General features: G+C 40.0%; 1 protein-coding gene across 1 annotated transcript in view; it reads right to left on the bottom strand.

Moving 5' to 3' along the window:
• Lhfpl6 (LHFPL tetraspan subfamily member 6) overlaps positions 1-20,207 on the bottom strand; it is a 230,317-nt gene extending 210,110 nt beyond the window's left edge. Inside the window, exons 1-2 of the mRNA XM_047553107.1 lie at positions 19,785-20,207; positions 17,734-18,299 (exon numbers count right to left, since the gene is read on the bottom strand). Coding sequence (XP_047409063.1) covers positions 17,734-18,118 — 385 coding nt within the window. The 5' untranslated portion in view covers positions 18,119-18,299; positions 19,785-20,207. The remainder of the gene's footprint in view (positions 1-17,733; positions 18,300-19,784) is intronic.
• Positions 20,208-22,675: the final 2,468 nt, after the last annotated feature.

Raw genomic sequence — 22,675 nt, forward strand, 5'->3', positions numbered from 1 at the left:
GGAGTAAGTGCTAAGTTGATCCCTTAAAATATAAATAAAAATTCCACATGTAAGTTAAAAGGATATATTTTTCAGTTAAGTAAATATGCCCAATTTTGCTGTTCCTCCTACTTGTCCAACATGTCTACTCCTTCTTTCTACAGGCGATAAAGTAGGGCTCCTCCAAGCAAAACCTAAGTAGTTAATACTTGAGGGTCAATTGCAGTCCAGTTTCAGGACATTTCTCAAATTTGTAAAGATTAGCATTTTGAAAAGGACATAACTCACATCCCATGCTCTCAAGAGATCCACTTGTCTAAAAGTACCAAGTTTCAAGCACCCCCAACAGCTACTGTCCCATTAGATGTATTTTGATCATCTACCGGAGGCAGTGTGGCAAGCTGATCCTAGTGACCAGTGTAATATCAGCACTAACAGATGGCTTACAGATGTCCTTCTAACAATGTAGTACTGACACCTAGATTTGCTAATACTTTGAAATAGAAATGTTTAGTAACACAAAAGTAAGAATGTCCTGGTGCCTTGCCAGAAAAGATGTGTTAGCCACCAAAAAAGACTGAAGAGAAAGTTTCTGAGTACATCCACCACTTTAAAATATGCAATTCTCAGCCTCTGTCACTGGTAATTTCTCCTTTTCCTTTTCAGAAAAAAAAAGTAACTGTGTTCATTTTGTCTAAATGGCTGAGGTGATCATCATGGTATGATCGGACAGAAGTACCTGCTAAAGACCCCTGACAGAAATGACTAGATCAACATACAGCAATGCCTGTGAACCATCTCACAGTAACATTTTCAACTGTTGACTATATTCATGCCATCACTGGTGCTAATATAAGAAAAATGGGAAGAAAAAAAGAAGGCCATGATTTGATATTAACTTGATCAGAAATATTTACATTTAAATGGGTCTTGATTTTAAGTATAGAGTTATTGGCATGCAAAACAGAAAATTTTGTAAAATTTCCACTGTATGATGAGATATTACAGATATTATGGGAGTCATAAGTCAAATACATATAAAAATTGTGTGCTGGAAGTATAGTAGGGGGTCCTGACAATCAAACATGGTAGTGCTGTCCCCAACCCCTCACCAAGAAATGTTGATAAAGGTCCTTGGGAGCCCAGGAAGGGGAGATGCCCACCAGTGTGCCATCAGTGGAGATGCCACGGAGAAATGAGGTCTTGAAAGGCAAGGAGAAATGGATCTGTGAGGAGGGGAACAGAAAGGTGAAGAAAAAGGCATGAGAATGGGATTATGCAGAGGGCACAGGAAACCTTAGAAGATTCAGTTTGACCAAAGTGGAATGCACAAAAAGGAAGCCAGCAAACCTGGACCAGTGGACCTGGAGACACGGGGCAGGAGATCTTTATCTTGCAAGGATATTTTAAGCATGAAGGACCACCATCACAACCCAGAGGATTACTCTGTCCTCAACACGAGGATGAACTGGAGGAAGAAAGGAACGCAGAAACAGAGCCCACAAATGACAGAAGCTCTCCACCCACCCCGAGTCTTCTGAGCTATTTTGAAGTCAAGGTGGTAGTGCACTATGACACTAAATAGGAATAATATTTAATGCCAGGTGACTTTTTAAATGATCACCCAGATCCTATGACTGCATCTTTCAGTTATGTATAGTTGCATATTAAATAAAGCAACCATCTCAAAGGATATTCAAGACAAAATTTTTCTCATCCTGCTGGATTGCACCTCTTGTTCTCAAAATAATTCAGTATTACAGTACATCCTTCTGGTCCATCTTTAACTTCAATTTCAAAAATTTTTTTTTTATCTTTCTCTTACAGTGTACTCATTTTTAAAGAATTACATACAACCATCAAAGATATTTTATTTTTATTTTGCTCAATTCCCCTGAGGCTCAAGCATGAACGCTTCCAAACCTCTGAACCCAGCTCTAATCTTAGAGAACACATACCTGCAACTATCACTGGCAAGGTTTATTTTTTGAAGATAGAATAACGATCTAGCTATATAACACAATACTAAAGTTTGCTGTTGGTAGAATAACAATAACATCTTTCTGAGAGAAAGAGTCTAGGAACCAAAGCAATGAATTTATATACTTCTCAGGTTATAACCTGTACAAAAGTTACTCCTTTTGTTCCACCAATCAGAGTTTCGCACACAAAGCTGCAACATAGCCTTGAGATTATATGAGAAAAATGTGTAAATAAATGTTTCATGTATTGTATGATGCCACATTAAAAGTACCTGATGTAAGTTGACCTAGAACTCTGAAGAATGACTTTCACTTTTCAATTGGTCCTATAGTTATGCAAAATAGAATAAAATAGAAATTTTATGAACAGGTAGTAATCAAATTATAAATACATGGGAGTATATTAAAGGAGAGACGGGGGCGTTAAAGGAAGGGTTTCAGGTTGTGGGTATAACGCAGTGGTAGAACACTTGCCTAGTATGTGGGAGGTCCTGGGTTCTATCCCCAGCATCACAAAAAAAAAAGAAAAGAAAAGAAAGCATCTTACAGAAGTGACAGGTGATACTTCAAAGTATCACCTGAGCAAGCAAACTTATAATATGGTGGCAAATGCAAAACAAAATGAAAAACGCTTGTCAGACATTAGACTATCTATATAGATATTTATATGATATTTCAAGTTCTGGTCTGTGGAGGTCCAATACACCTAGCAACCAAGTGCATTATCTGATCCTGAATAAAAAATCAGCAGCTGATAAGTCTATTATTAGTTCATAACCCAGTTGAGAATATGTCAAGGGGAGCAGTAATAAACTAAAAATAGATGAAAATATAACCAAAGTTCTATATTTCTTTTCTTTTCCTTTTCTTTCTTTATCTTTCCTTTCCTATTCAACCCTGCAAACCAAAGTTCTTTCTTTGCAGCTGTTTCTTAGTCTGTTTCTGTTCATTACTTTATCCCCAGAATCTAGAATGTTGCCCAGCATAAAGCAGGACTCAGTAAATATTTGTGTAATAACTCTATTAGAAATAGTCCCATTTATTAGGAATCTATTTATCAGGGCTAATATTAGATGACTTACATACACTAAAAATTCACAAAAATTCAACAAGTTTGTATTATTATTCGTACTAAATGAAGACACTGAGGTTGAGAGTCAGTAACTTGTCCAGAGCCAGGAAGCTGATAAACGTGTCCCACTGAGAGTCCAGATCCTGGGGTTCACCTGATTTGCAAATCAAGGCATGGCCATAGAATCACATGAACCCATCAACAGAAAGTCATACTTTAAGAATTGTGAAGACAAGAAAAAAGTACTAACATTTAATTTTACATACGGTCCCAAGGGGAAAAAAATTTTTTTAATCTGATTGCACGTAAAATTCTGAAACATCTCACCTAGAGAAAAAAATGTTGTTATCCTCATCATAGGCTGTAAGTAATGCTACAAAAACAGTCTGCCCTAAACTACAAGCCTAAGAAGTCAAATAGAAGAGTATGGAGAGACATAAACATTTCCCTGGTGTAGTAGCTTCTGCCATCTTAAAATCCCACGCGGTTCGGATTTCCAGGTCTACCCTAACTGGACCGCAAGACTGCTGTGGTAAAACCACCACACAAAGGACAATTGTCTGAAATTGCACTAAAATCAAATGTGTATCGAAAGGTGCCACACGGGGAAGAAGAACGCACTGCTGCGTAATTTAATGAAACCTACTGAGCACCGAGGGCACAGGCTGCCAAATTGAATTTTAAATGGTTCCTACCAGGAGGCTATAATCAGAAGAGCCACTGTGGGGAGATGAGATAAATGAACTGACTTTCTTCCACCAGGCGATCAAAATAGAATGCCATCTTTATGCATGAGACCAAAAAAAAAAAAAAAAGGTTAAAATATTCACCCTTCATACCTCTGCTTTTTTTTTTGTTGTTGTTGTTGTTGTTTTTACTAGTTCATGGTCATTTCTAGATTCTGTCTTTCCCAAGGCACCTTTGTGTTAATGAACATCACACAAAATGATCTTTACTCCTACCTTGATTTTTACTGTATTTTATTCTAGATAAATTTAAAAGCTTTCCTATAAAGTACAAACTCCTCCATAATCCTGGCTCACCAGCATAGGAACTGTTAAACAGCAGATCCAATCCAAGGCAAGGCAGAAAATTGACGATTCAGTCACAGTAGGAGCTTGCCTTTCCAACCAGCACAGTCAAAAAAGTGTCAAGAAGCAAAAGTTTTGCCTTGTTAAGAGAAAATAAAGTGACAGCCTCTCATGTGAAGATTTTTTTAAAATGCTCTTTGTATAAATCTATATATTTAGCTCTGATCTTTCTCATGAACTCCATGCCCAACAGTCCCAACTGTCCACCTGATTTTCCACCTTGAAGACTCTTTTAGTCAGTTTTTTTTTTTTTTTTTTTTTTTTTTTTTGTCACCTTGACCAAAATACTCAACAAGAACAACTTACAGGAGGGAAAGTGTATTTGGTTCATGGTTTCAGAGGTCTCAGTCCATAGACAGGCAGCTCCATTGCTCAGGGCCCAAGGTGGGGGCAGCACATCAAGGGGAAGGGCCCAGTGGAAGTTGCTCAGCTTATGATGGCGACATGAAGCAGAGAGAGAGGGAAGCAAAGACGTTCCATCCAAGACATGCCCCCAGTGACCCACCTCCTCCAGTCACTCCCCACCTGCCTACAGTTGTAATCCAGTAGTCCATCCATTCAAAAGGTTACAAATCTCAATCCAATCATTTTACCTCTGATTATTCCTGCATTAACAGGCGCTTTGGGAGGACACCTCATATCCAGACCATAACGAAGTCCCACCAAAACTTGAACTACAAACTGCCTGGAACTGAATGGATCGCCTTACAGGATCTCACAAATTAGGACTCACCTCCCTGTTCCGGTGAAGGTCAGCCCCATTCTAGGAAGCATGTGGATTTGAAGACAGAGAGCTACCACCGATGCTTAATCCCACCAACAGCAATGAACTGCAAAGCCACATCCATTGCATTTTTATCCCATCTTTCATACCTCTGTGTCTCTTACATTTTACAGGGTCCAAGCCCTCTCTCTGTAGATCACTAGGAAGAGGAGACAGATCTAGCCAAGGGTACTGCAGACTTTAATCTTACTGGGGCACTCAAGGGTAAGGCAAACGGGGAAACCAAGGCAGAGCTGACCTTATGAAGCAGGGAACAGGGAGAAGAGTGAAATTCAATGAACATGTAGCTACTGTGGCTAGCTCCCAGCCAATGAGGAAGCACTTCACAAAGTGAGAACTTTACAGCTGCAAAACATTCCAAAACTCCTAATGTACTTTTGCCTAGCTTTTCTGTTTGTTTGTTTCTTGGCTTTTTTCCATGGTAAAACTGAAGATTCAAGCGGAAGGACTTAGGGTCTGTAGCTGGGTTGGGCCAAGGATTTGCATAAGCTGACCTTGTTCCACAGCCTGCTCAGTATGTGTGCCCCTGCACAGGATCTTGGGGGCATCTCTCTGAATCCTCTTAGCACTTGCATCACATCATCTGTCCAACTCCTCATACTAAAATTTTGAGGCTCTTGAGAGCAAACATTGTTATATTCAAGTCCATATTCACCACAGGCCTAGCGCTGCCATTCAGCAAAGCAGGAATTTGATCAACATTTGCAAAATCAAACTAGATTAAAGGTACATGCTTAATAGCTTTTCAAAGAGTCTATGTTGGGGCTGGGGCTGTAGCTCAGTGGTAGAGCCCTTGCTTTGCACATGCATGTGCGAGGCATTGGGTTCTATCCTCAGCACCACATAAAAATAAATAAATAAACATATTGTGTCTACATATGACTAAAAAATATAAAAAAAAAAAAGTCTGTTATATTTAGTTTCAAGCAGGCAGTAAATTATTATGGCCTACTCTCTCACAGGTACTCTGCTAGGTTCTAGAAATCGGGTATTAAAATAGATCACACCTCTGTCCTCAGGATTACAACCCAACAGAGAAGAAAGACATTATACACCTAATTGCAAAACTTAAATAAGTAATCACAAGCATATAAAGCCCTGTGAAGGAAAAGAATAGGATGCAAAACAGCTGTATCCCCTAACTAAATACCCTAGACGCTGAATTACCTAACTTACACATTCAAAAAATAGAAAGAAAACTATCAGGATGACTTTGTTTCAAAATATAATAATAGTTCTACCTCAAAAGGACTGGTATAAGTGAAAGTATCCAGGTGGTTTCCAACCAACCACTCTCAACTCTCTCACAATTTGCCTCAAATGAATGAGCTTCTCGTGTGAGCAGAACGGGAATACATGGCCCCTCCCTGCTCCAACCGCTTCATCTCTTCGTGGGCTTCTGATCTCTGAGATCAACACTAAGCTCTGCATTCACAAAAGCTTTTGGCACCTCATTTCCAAACCATAACCAAGTCCCACCATAACCTGAACCACAAACTGCCTAGATCAGATCAACTTGCCTCATAAATCAGGCCTCACCTCCCTTTCATTTCCCAGGGTCCAGGGCCTTGCTGTGTGACTCACTAACAAGATTCAACAGCAAGCCTTCTGGCCCCTCTCCACTCTCATCTATTCCAGGTTCCCTTGTGCATTCTGGTCTAGACTGCCACAAAGGCAACCTGCTCCCTCACACCTGAGGGCTGGTCCCTGCCATCCCCCACGAGGGAGACACTCTTCCCTCCTGTCCCTCTGGGCACCAGGTCTCAACTCAAACCTGGTTTTTTCAGGAATCTCGGCCTTTGGCACCCCACCCTTATCACCTCTAATGATCCACCTTTTCTTCCTAATATTTACTATAACTTTACAATCATTTTTGAGAGTATTCAATTAATGTTGGTCTCTCTCACTATACTTAGATTCTAGTTAGACCAGAACCCTACCATTTTAATCAGCATTCTATCTCCAGTGCCTAAAACAGAACCCAACACACAGTTGGCACTGTAAAAAAAATTTATTAAATAAGCAAATAAAGTCCCAATATACAGTGAATGTTTCTTTGTTTTTATATCTACTATGTATCCGGGTAATTTTCCTTAAGATTAAAATGACTATTCTTCCTCAAAGCACCATTATGAGAATTAACACTATCTTAGAAGTGACTATAGAATCTATAAAGGAATTGCTCTAATACATAAGAATTGCAACTTTCTCTTTAGACTGGTTAAGACCATCACAAATGAGAAAAACAAAACAAATAGCAACGAAAAGTGATACACTAAATTGCAGAAAATGAGTCCACTGAGTTCCCTTCTAGACATGATGAGAACATGGAAAAATCTTATTCTTCTGTCCAAGACAACTGTGCATATATAGCAAGAAAGGAGAAATAATATGGGAAACTTGGATTACTATGAGAGCCAAGCATTGCCATGCTGATCTTGAACATGGCCCTGTGTCCCCCTTCCCAATCATACAGATGTTGGAATGTTGTGGTCCTGTGAGGACCCAGCACTTGCTATGTGTGCCTAGTCCCACCCAACATTACCTACTGCAATCAGTCATCCACACACAAGGTATATTAGTAGATTACTGAGAGGACGACCTGGGTCATCTCACCATAACTTTGGGGGCATGTATTTTAATACAGTTACTGAAGTCTAGGGGAAGATCTGCCCAGAGACACCTAAGAAAGCCATGCTCACACACTGAGAGTCTCACCAAGGAGACTCAAATGAGGATTGCATTTAATTACAGAATCATAATATTTTAGAGCTTAAAGTCACATTGTTTCTTTTTTTCTTCAAAAACAAATATATGAGAACTACAAATTTCACTGGGATGACAAAAGAACACTTTGTGCTTTGTGATCTTTGATGCAATTGGCTTTTACATGATGCGAATGTTAACTCAGAAGAATCAAGAGGTAACTAGTTTCTTTCTTTGCTCGACTACACAGCTATAACATGACTAACCTCAGCTATGACAGTCATCTATTAGGTTTCCAAACTATATGATTCATTTATATTAGGTAAGTGACTACAGTTTTCAATTATGAGTATGTTAATAAATGACCACCCCGTGGTCAATTTAAGGTCATTCCCTAACTCATATCCAATCTTCCCATAATCTCTTGGCTTGAGGACATGGGGTTCCCCTTCCCCAAGTCCCAGGGAGTCTCCAGCATATAAGCTCCAGTTCAGCTAACATCTCTGCATTGGAGCCCCGCTCTCTTTCTCTCACAGACAGAATGGCACTTCTCCCCTGCACATGTGTAGCATTCATTCATATTTCTTTTTTTTTTAAATAAAGTTTTATTGGCAACAGATTGTCTTTTCAAGAAAGTGGTCATCACCTTAAGGTACCTGATTCACAAATTTAAGTGGAGTGGGCATTAAACCCCCTCAGTAGCAAGGCCTGTTCTCCTTAATGTCATGAACCAAACAATGATAATGAGCTTGGGCACCTGCAGAGGACAGGAAGTTAATGCCCAAAGAAGAGAAGCTAAGGAAGGTGAGAATTTAAGTAATAGTACATTTTTAAAAACTATTTATTTATTTTAATTAGTTATACATCACAGTAGAATGCACTTGATACATCATATATAATTGAATATAATTTCTCATTCTTCGGGTTATACATGATGTAGAATCTCACTGGTTGTATAGATACATATGTACACAGGATAATAATGTCTGATTCATCTCTCCTATCTTTCCCATCCCCATACTCCCTCTCCCCTCCCTTCAATACCCTCTACCTAATCTAAAGTAACTCTATTCTTCCCTGGTGCTACTCCACATTGTGAATTAGCATCCTCATATCAAAGAAAACATGCAGCTTTTGGGTTTTGGGGATTGGTTTATTTTGATTAGTGTGATATTCTCCAGCTCCATCCATTTACCAGCAAATGCCATAATTTCATTCTTCTTTAAAGCTGAGTAATATTCCATCATGTGTGTGTGTATGCGTGCATGTGTGTGTATATGTGTGTGTACACACATTTTCTTTACCTATTCATCTGTTGAAGGGCACCTAGGTTGATTCCATAGTTTAGCTATTGCGAATTGAGCTGCTATAAACATTGATGTGGCTGCATCACTGTAGTATGCTGATTTTAAGTCCTTTGGGTATAAACCAAGAAGTAGGATAGATGGATAAAATGGTGGTTCTATTCCAAGTTTTCTGAGGAATCTCCAAGCCACCAATCTTCTGGAACCACAGCATATTTAACTCAGCATTTCCCAGCATTCATTCTGCCAACCATTAACTCAGAGATAGCCATGCATATTATGCGTAAGTAGAACCTAGATATTCCCAAGTAAGTTTGTGAAACACAATGGTAAAGTTAAGCTGATTTTTTTTTTAATGAAAGGTATTTTGAACTACAAAAATGTGCTTGGAGAGGGAATTGTTGTATTATGCAGCATCATTTAAACATAGTATACTTTTTTCCAAAGGACTAACATTAACAGGGACATCAGTTAAAGGAACAATGTTTTGTCATCACATTAGTAGCATTATTTTATTTCACATTTGAAATATTCCTGTGAGGTATAGAAGAATGAGGTTGTAGATACAAGCGCCACTGTAAAGTAAAACTAAATAACACATAAAATATTACTTTAACATATCAGGTGTCATTTACTAGTTTAGTTACTATAGACCTACAAGAAAAATATGTCATAGTTCCAATAGTGACCTTCTGAAAGAGATAAGAAAAAATAGAGAACCATAAAATGGAATTTCATTTTTTAATTCAACAATATTTTTACATATGGTTTAGTATATCAAGATACCAGATGTTGTCTGCTTATTAAAAACCTGAGACATATGGAGGGTAAATATTTACTACAGAGATAAGCAGGTCGGTTGTGGAACTTACAGTTTTAGCTTCACGAATTCTGAGAGCAAATTACTAGCTGGAATGGCATCTATCCTATAAACAAAAGAAAAGATACCAAATTCTCCAATAATAAGTCAGCAACCTCAATGGCTGGACCTGGGCAACCCTGTGTCTAACCACACTGACCTCTAAAAATAACTATTTAAAAACCCCAAACCCTCAAGAAATCCCTAGGCTCCTTTATTATGATCTAGCTAGAACTTTAAAAGTTTTGTTTCTATCATAATATTTTATTGATCAACATTGGCAATGTAGGACATTACCTTTCATTTTTAAAGAGAGACACAGAATCTTTGGTTTAGTTATTGAAGAGATGTGTCCCCTGGAATTCATATTACTTTTACCTTAAAAGACAGTATGTTAGTTTCTTTGGGCTTTCTCTCCTAATAACACATTATGTTATTCACATTAAACTGTAATATTCTTTTTGGAAAGTGGCAAAGTCATTATATCATATTACTGTGAGTTTCCTATTGCACCAGAAGCAAAAACTGAGGCAAAGGAAACAACAACAAATACCACTTACGTTAAAAGGCTTATTATTTTCTTATCTACAACTCTATCAAAAACTCTATATTCTAATAAAATACAAAGTAGGATTAATTACCACCTTGATGTGATGGTGTTAGTATTCATAGCTTAATCCATAACTAATGGGATAACTTTGGATGTCACTCTTTAAACTTCAGTGTTCTCATCTGTAAAAAGAATGAATTACCTGCTTTGCTGCGGTGAGGTGGAAACTAACTCACAGATCTCTTCAGGATGCAGGGCCCAAATAAATCAGGGAAACACTTAATACTATATTTCAACCCATTTTGCCCAGGAGATTGGCAATTTGCATAACATACCAAAAACTGTCAAGTTGTGCTGTAATGAAAGCTCTTAACTTCCCATAGTCGAGTATTTCTCAAATCTCCTTGTCCCTACATCGTTTTGCTGCTTCCTATGAATACACATCGGTACACCTAGGATTAACGTCCCTCGGAACACCCTTAAGGTGGATACTTTAAAAGAGCAACAAGATCAATTTTGATGGCATCAGTAGTAAAAGGTTTGAACTGATGCTTTTATTCCTTTTTTATTTTAACCCGCGCCCACAGTAAAACATGCTTGCCAAGCTAGAGAGTTCAAATACTGTTGGTGTACAATGACAACTTTGTGTGGAGTGCAAATTTTAAGCATCTCGTGATACCATATAGAAGAGCGTAAAGATCTCTTAGTGCTTTTTGAGTTCTTTCTATGGTAATGGTTATGGATTTGCATTCCTCAGTTGGTTTCCTTAGTGACTAACAACATATGTTTTTAAAGACAACTAACCAATATGCAGTGTGTTAGCAAGGATAATTAATCCATACTACCCCTGACCTCTTTAGTCTCTACCCCTGACTATGGCTGTGTTAGCTGGTGGTAACAAGGGGAAGTAAATGAAAAATCAAAGGACTCTCTTAGGAAGACTGTACCCTGAAAAAATAAATGGAGAAGTGGACCATGTCAAAAAAAAGAGAAATCTAAAGAAGGGGGCAGGGGCAGAGTTGCAGTGTTGCTAATAACAGGTCCAAGAGTAATGGATAATTTTATATTCCACCATTTTTAAGAACTGAAAAGAAACCAGGGATCTGAGAATACTCTCATTGAACATGAACCAACAACTTGACATTGTCTCAGGGTGAAGGATGTAAAACACAGCACCTGGAATGGTGGTGGGAGTCTGTTGTCTACAGCTGGAATCACAAGTCAAAATACAGGCTCCCTCTAAGCATGGAAAATATTTGGTTTCTCTGCTACATGAGTGCATATATATATATATATATATATATATATATATATATATATATGAGTGAAGATCACTTGAAGTCCTCAATATAAAGGGAAAACCAATCATAGTATTAAGGCATCTGTTCCCATAGCAATTCTGATGTTCTTCAGCTCGAATCCCATCACCCTGAAAATAGTAATTACAGATGTAACGAGTCTCATGATTCATACCAAAGCTTATCAGTTCTGTAAGTCTATACCCTAATACTAATATAATATGAAGTTTAAAGTGGATGCATTGATTTGTTTCTCAGAATGTGGTCTCAGAGCACCAGTGGAATTTGTTTAAAGTGCTCCACCTGAGCCTCACTCACCCACAGCTGCCCAACACACTCTTTGGAGAGGGGCCCTGGACTCTCCCTGGGGAATAAGCTCTCCAGTGATGTTTCTTTTTTTCAGGCCCACTAGAAGACTAAAGGAATATTGTACTGAACTGTGATAAGGAGAACCTGGAAGCTTCATAGGAAGGCATCAAAAACTTCCTGGGTTAAAACTTAGAAAACATGTTCTTCTAGGGAAAAAATAATAATAATAAAACTGGTGTCAATGATTATCTGAAAATGTCATTTAAAACCATTATTAAGCAGGCTGGGGATGTGACTCAGCAGCAGAGCGCTTGCCTAGAATATGTAAGGCCTTGGGTTTGATCTCTAGTACTGAACAAAAAAATTATTAGATATAAAAATATAAAGTTTGGTGTTCTAGATTTCATAAATTATCAATTGGCCACCATCCATGCCTGTAACAAATCCAGACTTGGAGTAGATGGACTCCGTTGGTCCACTGTTGGCTGTCTACAATGCAGCTTCCTTCCACTCTTTTCTGGTTGGCAAAGCCTGCTCCCAGTGCTACACCGTTTAAGCTCCATCTCAAGCTTCTTTGTCTGTATTATCAGTATACACGGTCATGATAAATCATGTGGTCTGTGGCCCTAGGAAGACCTACCACTGAGCAAGAGCAAATCATCCTCTCCCCTAGAGATGCTCAGGACCAGGAGACATGTTCACGAGCCAGAGCTGAATTAGGTGCCATCCTGCCTGGCAGCAGAGCTCAGACCAGCTGATTCCTAAGGCACACACCTAGTCTATTCATCCCACCTCCTGAATGGACATGGCTATACAGAGTTGACCAAGGGTTGTCGAGGCCCACCCCTTTGGTCTGCTGTATGACTTTCTTATTTTTCAATTAGTAATTCCTTCCTGAAAAACCACTGCATGCTAACTACAGAGGATGTAATAAGGGCTTATTTTTAGTTGCCATCTGTAAAATCTTGTTTCTGGTGTAGGAGAATGGTAGATGAAAGGAAATTTAATATGTTTTGGATAGAGTATAATATGTATTTGTGTTAGTCAGCTTTTCATCACTATGATCAAAATACCTGGCAGGAACAACTTAGAAGAAGAAAAGTTTCTTTTGGGTTCATGGTTTCAGAGGTCTCAGTCCCTGGCTGGCTGGCTGCAAGGGAGAAACACCATGGTGTAATGTTGTGGCAGAGGAAAACTGCTCATGTCACAGCAGCCAGGAAGCAGAGAGAGCCCAGGAGGAGTCAGGGACAAGATCTGATTCCCAAGGGCACAGCCCTGATGACCTACTTCTTCCAGCCACCCCTACCTGCCTACAATTACCACCCAGTAGTCCATTCTGATTGTTAATCCATCAAATGGATTAATCCACTGATGAGGTTACAGCTCTCATCATTGCCTAAAAGCCCCACCACCACCACCACACTCTATTGCATTGGGAATCATGCTTTCAAAACATGAGTTTTCAGTGGAACATTTCTGGATCCAAATTGTAACAGTGTTGGCAGAGAACTCCAGAGCAAGGAGATAAGAACAAGGAGAACCGGAACCAGGATGAATTCAACCAATACCAAACTACAGAGGTGGAACTTTTTTCCTAGCCACTACACAACTGAGCTTTTAAGTTCTGAAACTTAGCCATTTACTGGAAGTCACATTTTTTTAAAAAATATTAAATGGTTAGCAAACAACAGGATTATCAAGGTAGGGCCTCTGAACCAGCAGAATCGGTATCACTTGGGAACTTGCTAGAAATGTGAATGGTCATATCCCTGACCAAATCTACTACATCAGAAACTCCAGGATGGGCCCCTGGAGTGCTGTCTTGTGCTGCAGGCAATTCTGATGCAGGCCGAAGTTCAAATACCTCTGGCTAAGAATTTAAGATAACTCACCTGGACCTTATATCATAGCTTAGAGCAAAGTGAATGAAACACAAATAGTAATCTCTAAGATACAACCTAAAGAGGAGCAAAAAGAGCTTTGCCTGCTCCCCCAACTGGCTTTAAAATCCCAGAATTTCTTAAAATTAGAGCAACTGCTTTCAGTTGAGACACCATCACTAAAAAGTCAAGATACCCATTAATATGCCAACATTTATTATTTATCTTTTATTCAGCTGTCACTTGACAGAGAACCTGGATACAAAAGAAAGCATAATCTGCACATCAGAGGACAGATCAGGCTTAAGGTAAAGCAAAGGAAGGAGGGTCCCGAGCAATCATCCTAAAAGAGTGAAAGACAGGCCCAGATGGGCTCCCCCGTGAGGGTACCTGGAAAGGCATGGTGCTTTCAGCACAGAGAAAGGGATGCTCCAAGATACACTCTGTCATCATTACTATCACGAACAGCAATCAACTATCAATTAGTTGAGGAGAGGATCGCCCCTGGTTTCTTAGCACAGAAAAGTGTCTAAACTGGAAAGGCAGTTCGCTGCTGGCTAGCGTCCTATGCTCCTTTTATACATATATATGACACTCGTTCAAACTAAACAGTGGAAATTTGGGACTTTCTTTGACATTCTTTCAGTACAGCACCAGCAGTCTCTTAAGATGAAATCTACAAATTCAGAAATTGACATTCACAAGCACAAGTTCACAGAACTTACCGATTTAATATATCTTTATAATACTCTTAGCTATCTCCTTTTGAAGGAAATTCAACACCTTACTACTGCATCAGAAAGTTTGCTATCAATTTTCTAAAGTTCTGTTGAAGCCCTTCATGAGTACAACAGTATTTGAAGGTGCATACTTTTATGTTGAACAAACAAAAATGACTTTAAAACCTCTATTTTCTTGCCATGTCACATACATGTTAACATTTTTAGCATACATGATATTTTCCAAAGTCTTTCTACATGCCTTTTTTTAAAAAAAAACAACTGAGGGTAGAACCCAATTCACAACTTTTTTTTTTTTAATTGTGATGTAAACATGTCTTATGAGATGGAGATGGCAGCAGTTAAGTTGGTGTTGAAGTGACACAGAAAAGTGGACTCCTCTTTGATTCCTTCAGTTTTCTTAGGACAGATAGCAAACGCCCATGTACCACCATCCCATTTTATGTTGTTCTATCAGTTGACAAGTGAAATTTTTACCTCTAGTCATTCATAGTAAGAAGGTTCAAAATTAAGGTTGACACGTTGTCCTTTAACTTGTTCCAAAGTACTGCAGGGGTTTTGCTGCCTGATGTTACACCATATGTGCAAACTCCAGATACAGCAGGCAGGGTTAAGCAGAATGCCTCTGTATTTTGCCATCCTCCTGCTTCCTGTTGTTTTTGGAACAACCATCACTTTAGCTAAACATAACCCTTCTGGGCGAATCATTTTTAGCAAGAGAATCTGCCTCGCAGCAGAGTTCCCTGTATGTTGATTACATTTCTGAAACACGTAGTCTATGAGATTCACAGAACTGACTGGTCTGGAATTCCACAGAGATCTTTCTAAAATTCACCCATTTTATGGAAAAAAAATGTAATACAATAAATTATTTACCACATAAGCTTTTATGAATCGAAATCCAAACAATTATGAAATGAACAACAGGAAGAATTTTTTTGGAGTGTTTTGTTTTGTCATCTGGCCTCTTATTACCCAAGAGTGATTAATAGCAGATTTTCAAAACCTGCTATATATTTCAAGCTATTTTTTAATTCTAAAGTTACCATTATCTTTGGCAATGGGTATATTTACTCACTGGTGTACTCTCAAGAAGTTAGAATCCGAAAAATCTTCTTAGGTTTTACATCCAGAATTACTGTTTGCTAATGTTAGAAATACATATATATACATGAGAAATGAAAGATTATCAACTGCTAGTAACATATTTTATATATATATATATATATATATATATGGATATATTTATATATCCTTAGCTTAATGTCAGTAACTCTCACCAAATCAGGGTGCACCAAAAGCGTAGACAAAGGAAACAACATGGTTGCTTTTAAGATACATACAACTTTTCCAATTGTCTGTCCCTTGGGTATTCTGTAAAGTAGAACATTTAGCTCTATGTAATTCAAAAAAATCTATACATAGCTCAGAGAGGGAAGCATAAATCTCATGGGTCTCAGATTCACTTCCTATTGCCTTCCTTCATTATATGTTTAAAGATAATCAATAAAAACTGATTTCTCTTTGTAAGCATTTTTCTATTCTGCCAGAAATAATAGCTGTCTCTGCCCTAAAATGAAGAAAAAATGGAAAGTAATATTTACCATAAGAGGAGAAAATGAAACTGCCTAAGCATTTTTCCAGAGCCAAGTGAAACAAACAGCAAACCCAGTTTATTCTTAAAGAAAAATTTTTAAAATACTGCTGGCATTAGTTCTAGACTAAAAACCTGTGCTATGAACAAGTTTATAACACTGTGTTTTAATTTCCATTTTCAACAACAACCTCTTTATGTTTCCTAATAGTTTTACTATATTTCTGTACATACACACATGTCACAGGCAAGATTTCTATCAGTGTTGAATACTGAAGCAGTAAGGACAGAATTTTTAAATTCCCCAACTTTCCTCCTAGGCAGACTAAGATGCAAAACCATCAGAAAACAACAACAAAAAGTTGATTCAGAAGAAGGAAATGAAGAACTGAAAACATGTCTATTTCTCATTCCAAAACACAAATATTTTTGCCACTTGTATTTTTAATATCCTTGAAATATTACTTGTGAAAGTTTTCTATTCAATAATCTGAAGTAAGCCATTTGGGGTTCTCAAATGTGTACTGGCTATCTCAGAACTATTCATTATTAATGTTTCTTTTTCTTCTTCTGTAGTCTTCCTAAAAGAATATAAGAGAACACCAAATGGGAGCATAACAGGCTTCTACTTTGTCATGAAGTTACAAATACATTTTATAACTTTCCCAGGTTTCCATTTCCCTTCAGTCTGCACTATCTATGGAGGTTGTCATATTTCACCAGGGTGGACTGTAAATCAGACAAGTTCAGCCAGTCAGGTTGAAGAATGGAGGTGAAAAGCACAGTGGAAAATATATAAAGTGCAATTAGAACCATATGACCAGAGATACTGAAGCAATACTTTCTGGAGGAAAGCCAAGTAAAAATCAAACCTTTTCTGGTGTTAGTGAAACTATCCAGTCCATTTGGGACAAGCACACCTCATTTGCTAAATACAGTATTCTTTTCTTTTTCCACACAGCAAAAGCACCCAGGAACATTAGATCCTAACATGGTAATTAGGCCTATAGCTATCTTTGTAGTGTAATTAAGTTTATAGTTGTTCATACAAAACTGTTCTCTCATTTAAAATAGTAATATTTATTTAGAAATATGGTTTATGTTTGAGCAAGGGTCGAATTTACACCCATCAAGGAGTACTAGAGGCTTATGGGGACAATGTTGAATCAAAAACCCTTTGAACTTTTCTATGAAAGTTTTACTTCTAAAGACCTGAAGTTTCCAGTAAGACAATGATCATCCAATTGCCTATTATTGAACAAAAAGAGCAAAAAGCTATAAAATCCAAACTCGCTCCCCTACTAGAACACAAACAATGTAGGAGATACTGCCTCCCATAAATGGTAGTTAGCAGGCCAATGGTATATATGCCTAGGGATGCACAGAAATTAAGAGCCCTTGAAGCCCTAAAGCAAGTCCAGTAAAGATCTTTGATTTTGACAGTCTATTCCCAAAGCCATTCCATACCTACTTCTCCTGTGAATTCCAAGAGTCAGTTACAATCATCTCAGCAGACAAATGAAACATAACTTTCAGCACTGCTTTGGGATTCTGGTAAACAACTCAAGTTGAGTAAGTCACTTACCCCCCAGAAACTGAATTCCTCCAGCCACTCTCCCCACCGTCCTGGAGATGAGCTCAGACACACAGCAACCCATGAGGGCAGTGAGTGCCACCAGGAGCAGCAGGCCACAACCCAGGCCCGTCACTATGGTACAGATCCTCCATTCTGCGCTGGGAATGCCCTGGAAGGAGGCATAGCGCCCGCATTCCTCCACCATCACCATCATCTGCCGACTCTCATCATGCACAGGATACGAGCACCTCCGGAAAGTACCGAAGGACACCGGCTTGCCCAGCTGTGATCCCCAGAGCCAGTAAGGCATAAAGAACCCCACACAGGAGGTGGCAGCACAGAGAAAAGAGAGCAGGGCCCAGATCACCCCAGTACAAGTCAGGCTGGATGCCATCTTTCACCAGATAGGGTAATGAGGACCGGAAGTAAACCTTCTGGGACCTGCAGGCGTGAGTCAAGGTGTGGAGCCACCAGAAACCCACAGGTAATCCACCAAAGAGTGACTATGAACAAAACAGATCTTCAAAGCTCACTGGGCATCAACTTCCCATCCTCTGTAGTAAGGTTGATGGTCCCTGGAAAAAAGCAATAGGAAATATAATAAGTTAGATTCTTTCAGAGAAGTGATGATACCTATCCAGTTGGCCTACAGTTGAAAGAACATTTAAACTTGCCTCGACACTTCAAAAGTGGGAAGAACTAATTCCCTCTATAAACTGCTCTATAACTCAAGCTTTGCCAAACTACCTTAAAGTTTTTCCACATCTTTATCTCCTATAAATGCCCCCAAATGAGCTCTGACAGCTATTTACTTAAAGAAACGCATGACTTCTATTTGCCACGGCAGTGAATTCATTTCATATACTCACATTAAAAGTAATGCAGCATTTTTACTGGCACTAAACATAATTCAGGATATTAAAATAAAATGAACCATACTGTGGTTTGTCTATTTGGCTTGCAGGTTCATGCTCACAGTTTGTAGCAACTTTTCTGTGTCCCTTTAAGGGTGTATTAATTCTGTCCACACAAAATAATTAGGGTAATATTTTTACAATTGTAACATCCCATAAATTTAACAAACATTATGGACTGTCTAAGCACAGACATTGGACAGAACTATTATGGGACACTTCTAGTACTCAATCAGTAGCATCTGAGAATTCCTTCAGTCCTAACAACTATCTTCTAGTGTAAAAGAAAACCTGTGTGTGTCTTACTTTTACATCTGCTATTCTGATTCATCGGTTCCAATAATTTCATGGAAACCATTCCTCCTGGAGAACAATTGCCTAATGTGAAAGGTAATCCACACTTTTCAGCACTCATCATTAAGCCCCATTCAAATGGTTCCACGTGCATTTTCTTCCATTCCTGCCATTCGAAATGAGTTTCTCAACCATTTCCCACACTTTCCATAAAGAAATGAATCCAGAAGCACAGAGCCCATCCACCTTAGGATTCCATCCCCAGAACTCCTTCCTAACTCTAGTTTTGGAAATTCCTTGCCCCCACCTGTCTCTTCCCCACACAATGTCCCATCTCCAATTCTGGATATCATTCAAAAGGAACCCGGGCTCCATATTTATTTATTCATTCATTTATTCATTTATTTTCTTTAATCTTGTCAGTGGCTCAAGTTGGTCTTTCTGGGCCCAGAGGTTAGAGAAGACCAGCAGGGAGTGGCGTGGGGAGCGGAGGGCCCTCTTCTCCAGATGGGACGAGGCGCTCTTGCCCAGACAAGCCCAGATTCAGGCCCCTGCAATTGCTTCACCTCCACTCCACCCATGGAGACACACAAGGATCCCTCAATTCCAAAAAGGGGAAAGAGGCATTTTCCTGCCGGCTCTGGGAGAAAGGAGATAAGGATGGGAAGGCAGCACCCCCCCGGAGGCCAATGCCAACAGCAGACGCGGCAGTCAGGCAGAGCCGGCAGAAGAGCCAAGCTCACCAAGTCTGGATGGAGCCCGGGAGTAGCCCAACTCCAGCGTCCGGATCAGAGGGGGCCCGAGGAAAGAAGCGGAGCCCACGCCCGCCGGGCAGCCGAGCGCTTTACTTACATGGCTGGCGCGCGGCGGCCACCTTCTTTCCCGGGTCCCGGGCGCACACACAACTTGCTGTCGTTCCCGGACGGGAACATCCAAAGCACAGAAGACCGTCCTTCTCTTTTTGCCGCTGTCCTTAACAGCCGCAGAGACCCGGGGCCGACTTGGAAGAGCTGGGGCCGGCAGAGCCGAGGGTCTCAGGAAAGCCCGGCAGTGGAACGCAGTGGAGACCCCACTCCGGAGTCTCGGGGGCGGCTCGGGCGGAGCGCTGCGGCCGCGCGCTGGGCGGCGGGGATCGCACGCAGATGAACAGCTCTCCCTTTGGCAGGCGAGGCACGCACCGCCTCCTCCCCTCGGCTGCCCGGCCCTCTTTTTTCTCCTGTCCCCTCCCCTCGCGCCCCGCGGGACCCAGCGCAGACAGATCGAGGACGCTGCGCGGCCGCCGGCGACGATCCTGGCGCGCGCGGCGGGGAAGGGGCGCGCCCCGCTGCTCACGCGGGTCCCAGCCCACCTCTGGGGAGTCGCTTCCCCGGCTCCGCTGGCCCCGAACCCCGCCTCCCCGCCCCCTCTCGTCGCGTCTACTTCAAAGGCGAGAGTGGGAGAGGCCGACGGACTGAGAAGTAGGGGAGAAAGTTGCTCGTCTTCTCGGGTGCTCCCGAGGGGCCAGGAAAACGGGACACGGTCCTTGTTTAGTTTTCTGGGTATTTAGGTTTAAGTTCCAATTTTCCTACCGTCTTTGGGAGACATGAATGGGCCTTACAGAATGGGTAAAGTGAGCTTTCTGAGCTTTGGGGAGGGTCTTGAGCAGTGGTCACTTTGAAGGCGTGAACAAGGCGGGTGTGGATGTGGGAGTGAGAAGACCACTCAGCACAAGACTCGTGGGTTCCTTGGGGGCATCCGCCTTTCCAGACAAGCCAGGGAAAAGTCAGGCGAATTCTAGCGGGTCTTTCCCAAGAAACAAAGCCTTTAGGAACCTTTACCAAGGAATTCCTCTTCTCCCTCTGGCTCAGCCTCTGTTTCTTCCCCTCTCCCTCTTCCCTCCCTCTCCCTCCCTCCGCTGTTTTTTCTCCCCCTCTCTCTCTTCTTTCCGGTTGGCCTCTCATTCACTTCCCCTCCATCCTTCTAATCAATCTTGCAATCTATACCACCATTGAATTTCTTCTCTGAAAAACACCTATTTTCGATTTCCCCTCTGGACTTGAGGTTTTTTTTTTTTTTTTTAACTGTCATTAGCACTAACCCCTTGGGAAGTCTAGAGCTAAAATCAGTGGATGACTGTGGGAATCTCTGCAGAAGACAGTATTTTTAAAAGAAAGCCTGTCATCTGGAAGTAGCAGTTTTTGAAGTAGATACTTTCCCAGATGTAAGTTTTTTGATGCGTGTTTTCAAAGTAGTTGAAAGTAATAAACGGGTAGGTATATGTTCTATCATACATTTTCAAATTGCACCATTTAATTAGCATGATGGTGTACAGTTTTTCCTCACAACTACTACTGGAGCTATATATTGTTTTGTTATTAGTTTGAAAAGTTTTAAGTGATTGATTCCAACCCCTTTGAGGGCATAGGCCTTTATAAGAATGTAGTGAAACTAATGAACCTCCCAGAAAAAAAAAAATTGCACATACATATTAAACTTATCATAAAGTTCTCAAGAGGGAGAAGGGAACTATGCTCTCCTACTGAGGAGACCTTCAACAAGGTCTGGAGATATTTGGTTGTCATGGCCTATGACTGAGGAGGTGCTTCTGGCATTTACAGGGTAAAGGCCAGGGAACCTGCTAACTGTAGTGCACAGGTCAGTCCCCTGAATAATTGGGCCCAAAATGCCAAGGTTGAGAAATCCTCTTTAAATGAATTGTTAGGTGGTTCTATGCCACTAAGCACTCATAAATCCTAGTTTCAGAATTCTAGGTTGTGTGTGTGTGTGTGTGTGTGTGTGTGTGTGTGTGTGTTTTAATTCCTCTCCCAGAAATCACCAGTTACTGAGCTCAGTGGGCAGCATAATGATTGGTCTGACTCCCAGTTAGGTACCACACCCTTAGTTATTACACAGAAGCTTCATATCTATATAATGTGAAGGTAGACGATATGATCATATAAAGACAAAATAATAATAGTGTGATTCAGATTCACCCCCACACAACCTGCTGGGAAAATGGACCTAGGACATTTTCCCAAGCTGGAAGAGCTTTAAATACCTGCAATGGATGACAGGGGAGTCACTAATGGTATTCATGGTTACCACAGATTGGGTCCTTCCTGTGTTTTAGTCTGTATACTAGGTTATCTAGTCCTCAAAAAAGAAAACAAAAACTGTAAAGATACAATATTTATTTTACAGAGAGATAAAATCATGTACCCAAAAATTTAACAGCTAAAAAGTGGACTTTTAAAGAATCTCATTATTTGCACATTATTACACAGAGTAAATGCTATTAGAGACATTCTGCCTAAGATTAAAAACTAAGAAAGAGGCCAAATGTTTAAAATTGTGTCAAGAAGCAATATCAATTATTTGTGAAAGCATTGTGTGCTTTATATTGGGACTCAAATTTGTAACCTAAATGAGTAAATTGAGACAAATGGTGACCTTTCTGAGTCCAAGTTGTCTCATTTGTAAAAAGAACTTGAAATAAATGAATTTTAATGTTACTTTAGCTATGACTTTCAACATGATGATTATAGTGGTACTCTTACATTTGAGAAGGTCTTGAGGGATCCTCTCATCTTGTTCAAGTACATAATTTTACAGATGAGGAAACAGGCTCAGAATACTTCCAGTAGTTTATCCAAAGCAGAGCCTAGAATCCTTGCATCTGGATTTCTCTTTTCATTCTACCATGTAATTATCTTCCCAGACTATAAAAGCTTCTGAATTTCTCCTTGGATTCTTACATGCATGCT

The sequence above is a fragment of the Sciurus carolinensis genome, chromosome 5 (genome assembly GCF_902686445.1).
Source record: "Sciurus carolinensis chromosome 5, mSciCar1.2, whole genome shotgun sequence".
Classification (NCBI taxonomy): domain Eukaryota; kingdom Metazoa; phylum Chordata; class Mammalia; order Rodentia; family Sciuridae; genus Sciurus; species Sciurus carolinensis.